The sequence below is a fragment of the Eptatretus burgeri genome, chromosome 4, assembly GCF_056783735.1.
Source record: "Eptatretus burgeri isolate ZD-2024b chromosome 4, Ebu_testis_v1, whole genome shotgun sequence".
Taxonomy (NCBI): domain Eukaryota; kingdom Metazoa; phylum Chordata; class Myxini; order Myxiniformes; family Myxinidae; genus Eptatretus; species Eptatretus burgeri.
In genome coordinates this window covers 38,568,355-38,578,354 of record NC_140964.1, presented here as the reverse complement: position 1 = coordinate 38,578,354, position 10,000 = coordinate 38,568,355, and the positions used below count along the sequence as shown (strand labels likewise).

The window sequence follows — 10,000 nt, the reverse complement described above, 5'->3', positions numbered from 1 at the left end:
TATATATATATATATATATATATATATATATATATATATATATATATATATATATATATATATATATATATATATATATATATATATATATATTTTACCATTCCCACTTTAAGCCTAGTGTTGGTTTAGTGGTTAAGCAGGTTGGCTTAAGAATTTAGGGTCTTGAGTTCAAGCCCCCTGTTGTGCTTTTGAATTAACACCAGGTGGGTTGACTCATCCTTTTCATCCTTCTCAGGTCAGCAAAATAAGTACCAGCTTTCGAGTAACAGGGGAATTGCATCAGTGGCACAGCTGTGCCCCCAGAAAATGATGCAATCACAGACTGCTTATGACTATCTCCACTCTCAATGCACAACCTTGATTTTTATTTATTTATATACCAGAAGCACCTACTCCCACTGGGGTGGGAGGGGAAGGGGGAGAGGAAGGGGGAGGGGAAGGGGGAGGGGAAGGGGGAGGGGAAGGGGGAGGGGAAGGGGGAGGGGGGATTATGTTGCTCTACTTATCCAAACATGGAATTCACAATACCTCTCCAAAATACTTTTTGCTGCGTGATTCAAAACATCTCACTGCACTGGAAAATGTGGGGACAGGAATACTGAACTGTAAAAGGGAGACTTGCAATACCCTCTCCCACCTGGAGCAGCGCCACACGATACACATGTACCACTGCACTTCGCGGAATTGCTTATCTCCCCCCTCCTCCCCCAAGTCCTCTGGCAGATATAAAAACACCCTTATGCACTAATCGGGGTCATGTTGATCCCACGTAGCCCAGAACTGTAGGATGTAATCAGCCCAGAACTGTAGGAGTAGCGCAACACACACACACACACACACACACACACACACACACACACACACACACACACACACACACACACACACACACACACACACACACACACACCGGTCTGTGAATTATCGTAAAATGCTTTAACGTCTCCACAACCAACACACGACATTGAATTATTTATATTTACCTTCCCATCACCACTGCCACTACCTAACTTCTTCTTCTTCTTCTTTTGGCTGCTCCCGTTAGGAGTCGCCACAGCGGATCATCCGTATGATCCGCATAGTGATGTGGCACATGTTTTACGCTGGATGCCCTTCCTGACACAACCCTGGTCGCCTCTTACGACACAGGGATATGGTACACCTATTTTAACTGGGGCATACACTGCCACTACCTAACTACCACCTTGAAATCTATATTTATTTACATATTTACACTTCACCACCATCTCTCCACGACCGACATACAACCTGGAATTACATGTTTTTATGTGCACTTAACCATCACCACTATCTACCAACCACCTTGAATTATATATTTATTTAGATACACTTTCCCATCTCCACTATCTACATATTCATTAATTAATTGATTTATTTGGTGAGTTGGTTAAAAGTAAAATCTCCAAGTCCCATTTTAAGGTGCTGCGTCATCGATGGGGGCTTGCATCCTTGTTGTTATTATTATTACTGTTATTACTATTATTAAACTGATATCATGTCCTTGAGTGGCTTGGTGGTTGAGTGGGTAAAACATTGTTGCATGGCTCTCACTGGTGTGAGTTACATTCCCATGGCTGCTCAGAGCAAGCGGTTTCAGTTGCTCGTCTACATTCCAGTGCAGACATGCTGACTTCAGGATGGGAAAGAGGGTTTTGGAAAAATTGGGCCAACAAAAAAAAAACTTCCATATTTCCAATACAAAAGAGTTTCCACGTGTGCAGTATGGAATGGAGTTGACATGGTGTGCAGTATGGAATGGAGTGGACATGGTGTGCAGTGTGGAATGGAGTGGACATGGTGTGCAGTGTGGAATGGAGTTGATATGGTGTGCAGTGTGGAATGGAGTTGACATGGTGTGCAGTATGGAATGGAGTGGACATGGTGTGCAGTATGGAATGGAGTTGACATGGTGTGCAGTATGGAATGGAGTGGACATGGTGTGCAGTGTGTAATGGAGTGAACATGGTGTGTAGTATGGAAGATCATGTGCAGGAAATGATTGTATTATGTGTACCCTTTTTTAATTTGCAATAATGTTGCTCAATACTCACATAAATAGGAACTTCTCCAGGGCTGCAGTCCATGGTATTTGTCTGAAACACAAAAAAACATCATTCTTTATAACAATGTTTGGTTTTGGTTTGAACCTGAAACCCCACACTTGTGACAATCCACAAATGGTGTACCTGCCTCTGCCTTTCCACAATCTCTTGGAGATCATAGTGTGCCACGATCCTGACCTTTACACTGGCAAACAACCCGGTGTAGTTTCTGCCTAAAAGCATATTTGGAAACTGCTAAACTCTGTGACGGAAGATACACACACACACACAAACACACACACACACACACACACACACACACACACACACACACACACACACACACACACACACACACACACACACACACCTTACCTGAACTTCACCCTTTGAGCATTCTTTACGTCCATATTTCCTGTTTCCTTTACCCTACCATGTTCCAGCTCCATAATATTCTCTTAAACTGCTTTCCACATCCTCGTATCCCTCCAAGGGCCTATTGTTCTGCACTTGTACCCTGCAGTGATGTACTTGTGGTTAGCAAACTTGTGTCCAATGCCAAAGGAGTCTGCTTACCCCATAAGAGAAATATCAAAGAAACACAAACGATGAACCAATTATACGTGGGGATTCAAAATACATTTTGATCAATCATCATGCAAACAATGTCAATTTTTTTAAAAAAGCCAAAAAAACTATGAAATTCTTCCATCATTTTCGCAAGAGTCAAAACCAAGTGATAAACTGTGTTTTTTTTGTTTTTGTTTTTTTTTAACAACTCGGTAGTTTGGGAATAAAAAAGCCCAAATGAACATCGATACGTTCGTTCAAAGCACCATGTTCAAGCTCAGAGGTAAAGCTCGATGCCACGCCAAGCAAAAAAAAAAAAATCCTCGTGTGTCTAAGCTACGAAGTCCGAACCCGCTTTGAAATCCCACCACAGCTATTTATTCCAGATGTATTCTTTTCTTTTTTTTTTTCATCAAAATATTTTCCATGCACATTATTTTTTTCATTCCAAATCAATCTCACTTTATTCCAAAAAGCCGTTCAGCTTATTTAGGGGAAGGAGGTGGGGTTAGGGGTCAGGTGACGTGGGGGTAGGGTGTGGGGACCACCAAATGAGCTATTATCCAAAATCTTACACTTGATGCACACGACACAATCGTAGTATAAGGAACTGGCACAATGTCGCTGACAGTTCCTTCAGGTTGGTTATGCTTATGGAAGAGGTGAGTATTGTGGCTCATTCCATAAAAGGACTCAAAGATATAATCACAGCATGGTTTGCAGGGTAGAGCGAGAGAAAGGGGTCACACTATGCATTGTGAAAGTCTTTAGGCATTGAACTCCGAGAGACAATGTCAGGCCTCCACGGCAACAAACCAAAAGTCTTACAGACAAAGGCGCGTGCCCTACGCCGGCGCACAGAGCAGGAAACCTTAGAAGGCCTGGCTTTGGCCTAGCGGCTTCTGTGAGGTGGATTGGCTTTCCCTCACCTGGCTGAATGATCTTGGCAGACACAACAGCCTGCTGATATTACTCACACAGTGAGACGCAAGCTACCAGAGTAGGAAATGTGGCTCCATGGTGTCTTTACTGTCCACAAATGTGTCGAAAAAAAATATTCTAGTACATTGGTGGACGAGTCTGAGGGCTGATGGTTAGAATTTGTCTTTATAATCAAACTTTAATCCAGCAACAGCCGACGGTCTCCTTGTCACGCTTTGCTTACTCGTTGCATCGGCTGGCTCAAATAAAGTGTTTACGATCAAGTTGAGAAATTTTCATTTTTACACAGTACACGAAAGCCCTGAAATGAAATACAACATACCCTTTAGGTAATAGCATCCAGTAATGGTGTGTGTGTGTGTGTGTGTGTGTGTGTGTGTGTGTGTGTGTGTGTGTGTGTGTGTGTGTGTGTGTGTGTGTTTTTTCCCCCAAGTCGACATGGCAGGCAGGTACAGATCAGGTATAGCACATTCATGTGAAAGATGGCACTGCTGCTTCCCAAGTGGAGTTATCAAAGTCAGAGAGAACAACATGTGAGGTCGTTCAGATTGTCAGGAAAAACAATCATGGGTTAAAAGTTGCAAGCATAGTTAACGAGCTATTGATAAGCCAACATAAATCGCATGATGTACATTGCTCCCAATCAGAGTTCCACGCTGAGGTTGAAATAAAGTTATCAACATTGTATGTAAACTGCATTTGTAATTTATAACCAAATGGATTACAAAAATGGCTAATGTTAACAACCATTGTCAAAATTTAAGAATAAAGTGCAGTTAAAAAGTTCTTACATGTATATATATATATATATATATATATATATATATATATATATATATATATATATATATATATATATATATATATATATCAAAACTCTTTAAAATGCCCTTAGAGTGAACAAAAGCTTTCATACTATTTCGAGTTCACCTGAAAACTACAGTCACCTATTATTCAAGTTTATTTCACATGATGATGATTATTATGGTTGTAGTAACCAAGTGCTTTCACAAAACAGACAAGAACATAGTGCTCCCAGGCCCCAAAACACATCTTATTTAAGAGGAGATGTTACAACACCTGTTCATTCTCTTTTATACAAATACACAGTGGTGTCCTTCAGTGTCTCTCCCTGGCTATTGGTGCCTTACACCGATGTTCACATAAATCCTTAAACATCCCAAGACCAACCAAAACTCTTCCCTTTGTTCCCTTGTGCATCCCTTCCACCGACATAACTACTGCTTCCAGCACTCCCATCCACCTCAGTATTGCTGTCACCATCTCTCTCGAGACAATATCATCGGTCGTCTCCGGGTCCACAAGTCCCAATGCCATTGTCATTTCACCTTGCACATCCAACCTCTTTTCCAGCAGCTGTCTCAGCATGAACATTGTGAACAAATCCTCTGGAGGAATTTCCTCCTCCACATGGATGCCAACCGATGGGGATTGTCCATGCTCGATCCTTTTAAATGCTGAACGTCAAGCAAGGAGCAGCACATACCATTTTTTTTTAAGTTTTGGTGTGATTTGGCTGGGGTTTGAACAACTGACCTCTCACACTCAGCACGTACGCTCTCACCATTATACCACCGAGTCTGGTAAATTCTACACGAAGTCTCCGATTCGAGAACTAGACTGGACCGCATCAGCTCACGTGTCCCAAAATCCTGCTCTGCTGCTCTTGCGTTTCCTCTCTGTGCCCTTTTTACCCTATCTTTTACCATCAGTCATATTCCATCTCCTTGGAAGTCAGCCAACATCACAACATAACATAAATGAAGTGCAAAAAACGATCCCCTTATCTACAGACACATTAGCTTACTGTACTTCGAATCATTATCAAAGTCATGGAATCCATCATTGCAGCTGACATTAAAACATTCCTTTACTTCAATGACATCTCAGGTCATCAATTCGAATTCAGACCAGGTCATTCTACTTTGGGCAAGCTGCTTCTACTCTCCCAACAATGGATGGAGGCTCTCAATATCAGACAGGAGATCAGCACTATCTCTGTAGACATCTCGAGCTTTCCATAAAGTCTGGAATCCCGCCTTACTCTCGAAAATCTCAGCCTATAACCTCCGATGCCAGCTCTACTCTTGGGTGATAGAATTGGTCCACTTTTGGAGCCATGTGGCTCTCAACAAAAGAATTTCATCTCCTCTTGCTGTCAAGGCTTGAGGACCACCAGGCAGTGTTATAGGCCCCAATGCCCCATCTTATTTCTAATTTTCATCAATGATCCCTCTGACTCTCTGGAAAATCCTCTTTATCTCTTTGCTGAGGACTCCACCTTCTGCCATGGCATCCCTCATCCTTCAGTGAGACAGGCTGCAGCCTCTTCCCTCTCTTCTGATCTTGAAAAAACAATCACAAGCTGGTCAAACACTTAGAGTATGTTTTTAAATCCTGTGAAACATCCCAAATCCTATCTCTATCTCTCTCTCAGAAGTGCAGTTACTAAAACTCTTGGATCTCAATGTCAGCCATGATCTTTCTTGGGCAAACCACATTTCAAAGTTGGCCTCCAAAGTCAATCACCAAATGGGCATCCTCCATCATACAAAGTCTTTCCTTGGCACACATCAACTCCTATCCACCTACAAGGCTTTCATCTGCAGCTTGATGGGGTACTGCTCTCCCCTCTGGGCTGGCTTCCCTGCCCCACATGTTGGTCAGCTCAACACCGTGGAAACCAAGGCCTTCAAGGTCAATCGATGGGTCTATCACTTTTCCATCACAAACAGGTCGGTGGTCTCTCTGTTTTCCACCACCTCTTTTCTGGTCTTACCGCCTCTGCTCCTTTCGTGCTTTGTCCCCCCCCCCTTCCCGCCCCCCAGGTTGCTGCAGGGCAAATGTATGGTCCACTATCAAACCCCCTTCTGGTGAATATACCTAAATCCAGGATTATTGCTCACCTCCACTCATCCCTTCCTTTTTTTTAAACCACATGTGGAACCAAATTCCACATTCTCTTCAATCTCAATATTCCCTCCATGTCTTCAAGATAGCTGTTCACCACCATCTCAGATCATCCAAAACCAAAACCATGATCTTTTCCAAGCTGTTATGATCTCTTCCGAATGATCTTTTCTACACCTGTTAAACGATCCCTGAAATTTGAAGTTTTTATTTTATGAGAGTGTGCTTCTATATCCATCTTATCCAACCCTTGCATTCACCCCTACCCCTCATATTTACCCAAATCCCTTGTTGTCTGTCTCTGTCTATTTTGTCCCTCAGCATTGGTGGTGACAGTTCCCCCTTCTCTTTTTGCTATTCCTTTTGTTCTGTTGCATCCTGATCCATTCTGTGTTCGAGCTCTTCAATGAGCCTTGACTCTGCATTCAAAAATCCTCTAGACATGTCAGGAGAGATGGCCCTGATCTCATGTGTGACATCGAGGGCCTCCATACCTTGTTTGGGAGAGTTCGGAGCAGCATATACAATTTATATGAGGTCCGTCTAAAAAGTAACGGGACTGAGCCTGCTGTGTGCTCCACTTACACAACTTGAATGAACGGGTTGCGTCACAGTCTTTTGCAACATTCCAGCAATATATATGATTGGTGATGGTTGACTGCGCTCATTGTGTGATTTTTTACAGGACGTGCTTAACACATTGTCTAGTCTGAGTCGTCGCGCTATGAGTCGTGAGCAGAGAGCCAATCTGAAGTTTCTTGCCAAGCTTGGCAAAACACCTTCCGAATCCTTCGCAATGCTGCAGCAAGTCTACGGGGAAGAAACGATGTCATGTACACGTGCATTTGAATGGCACAAGAGGTTCAAAGAGGGACGGGAGGAGGTTGAAGACGATCCACGGTCTGGAAGACCTTCCACGAGCAGAACGGTGGACAACATCGAGCGTGTGAAGCAGATGATGCACGCAGATCGTCAACTCACGGTGCGGATGATTGCTGAGGAACTTTCTATGAACAAGGACACTGTCTGGAGCATCATCACTGAAAATCTCGAAATGCACAAGGTGTGTGCAAAGATGGTCCCCAAGCTGTTGTCCGAGGACCAGAAACAGCAAAGAGTCACTGTCTGTCAAGACATTATCGAGCGCCTCGAGGACGATCCAGACCTGCTCGGGAGAGTCATTACTGGCGACGAATTGTGGATATTGGAATACGATCCCGAGACCAAACGGCAGAGTCGTCAGTGGAAAAGTTGGCATCACCAAGACCAAAGAATGTCGAAGTTGAAGGTCAATGTGATGCTCATTGCAATTTTTGACATCAAGGGTATTGTCCACTTCGAGTTTCTACCACAGGTTCAAACAGTGAATCAATTTGTGTACAAGGAGATCCTCCGGCGCCTCATGAGATCAGTCCGGGACAAGAGGAGGGATCTGGGGGAGAACAACGCCTGGGTGCTCCTCCATGACAATGCCCCTGCTCACAGTGCCCTGAGCATCCGACAGTTTCTGGTGGAGAGGAACGTGCCAACTCTGGAGCAACCCCCGTATTCGCCAGACTTGGCCCGTTGTGATTTTTTCCTATTCCCCAAGATCAAGGGGATGATCAAAGGGACCCGAATTCCTGATGTGGAAGCCTTCAAAAGGGGCGTGATGACGGAGCTCTGGAGGTTTCCAGAAGAAGCCTTCTGGGGGTGCATCGAAGCGTGGAAGAAGAGGATGGACAAGTGTGTGAGACTGGAGGGAAACTATTTTGAAGGGGACAAGCAGTGATTTCAATATATTTTTTGGAATAAAATTTCTGTGAAGTCATCCCGTTACTTTTTAGACGGACCTCGTATATATATATATATATATATATATATATATATATATATATATATATATATATATATATATATATATATATATATATATATATATATATACACATCCATACATGTATAAGCAACTGCTTTCCGTAAATGAGGTATGGAGGCCCGAAATATATAAAAAAAATTATAAAATTCTCGTATCCGGTCCGGATCTGCACCAAAATCGTCCTTGTTACACACCAAACCTGCCCACCAAATTTCGTCTGAATCCTTCCACAACTTTTAAGATATCCTGCTCACAGATGGACAAACAGACAGACAGGTAGACAGGCATACAGGGGTGAAAACATAACCTCATCCACCTTCGGTGGCAGATGTAACAATCGCCAAGGATGGGGCACAGGTTTGTTTCGACCATTCGTGTGGTTTGTTTTGACCTTTTGACCTTACCATCAGGGACTATATATGGATATATGTGGGCAACGTGTTTCAGTCATGAAATTCCCTCTGGGAAGGGGGAAGGAGAAGTGCGAGAGGAGGGGGAGAGTGAGCATAAGACAATAGGGAGAGGGACTTGAGGAGTCACCTGCCTTAGTAGACAGTAAGACAACTGTCCACCTACTCCTCCACCACTCTCCAAACCAAGTCTAATCCTGAACGAATCAAATAATTACCTTCACAACATCAAAGTGTCAAGTGACCAGCCATGTGACTTGACATGCTAATTTCAATGGTATCGGCAATACGACCCTTCCACAAAACTCTCCTGACATCCGAGATTGAATTGTCAGAAGATTTACACCAGATCTCATGAAAATAAATCATTGCAGATTTCTGTAAGGGAAGGAAGTGGAAGCAGTACAAAGCTGCTCTTCATCACAATAACCAGAAAGAAATACCTATTTAAGGATGTAATGATCTCAACAACAACGGCAATATTTGGAGTCGATGAGCAAAATTTCCATGACGTGTCGTGAGCTTCAAGTTCGACATAATGACAAGAGGGATAATGTCGTAATTGTTCTAAATGGTCGCGTTAAAGATGAAAAGGGAGAATCGTGGAGGGAATAATGAGATTTGTGGTGTATTTTGAAATACGTATTGTGCTGCGATAGGGTCTTCAGGGCAACTCTTCTGCATTGGTCATGGCACACTGGGTAAGTGAACATCTCATTGCTCCTCCAGTCATCGGCTGACTAATACTAGGTCAATACATACCTGTATGGTGTTTTAGGAGTTGATGTTGAACAAATTGGAATAATTTTAAAAGGGAGCATGCCATTAAAGTAATTAATTTGTCAGGGTTTGTTTCCTGAGCAGGGAAGGAAATATTTGGAAAAGGTCACCTTTGCGAATTGCAAGCAGATTGCAGGCAGCTTGTTGCATCACAGAGCATGCTATCTTTCTCAGGTGATATTAAGCCAGCTCATCTGCTTATACTTGTTTTTAAACATCAGAAAATTAATTTTGGTCGTTGGGGGAAGGGTGGGGGGGGGTCACCTGGTCACCAACTCCCATGAGTCATCGACCAAAACACCAATTCATGCAAGAACCAATCTGTTGTGAAATAATATTTGATTACAGCTCCAGTCACCATTCCAGACAGCCACCTTTGTATAAGAGAAGGCAGATTGCATTATGCAGGTTTAGTAGTTCGCCTAAACTGTCATGTAGAGCATGCA

At 43.0% G+C, this 10,000-nt stretch overlaps 1 protein-coding gene across 4 annotated transcripts in view; it reads right to left on the bottom strand.

The window, feature by feature from the left end:
- The window catches only part of LOC147027841 (rho guanine nucleotide exchange factor 18-like), a 242,726-nt gene that overhangs the window by 204,484 nt on the left and 28,242 nt on the right, over nucleotides 1–10,000 (bottom strand). For all 4 annotated transcript variants that reach the window (XM_085877505.1, XM_085877507.1, XM_085877509.1 and 1 more), the window contains one exon: nucleotides 2,073–2,114. In XM_085877505.1, the coding sequence (XP_085733631.1) occupies nucleotides 2,073–2,105 (33 nt within the window). In that variant the 5' untranslated portion in view covers nucleotides 2,106–2,114. The remainder of the gene's footprint in view (nucleotides 1–2,072; nucleotides 2,115–10,000) is intronic.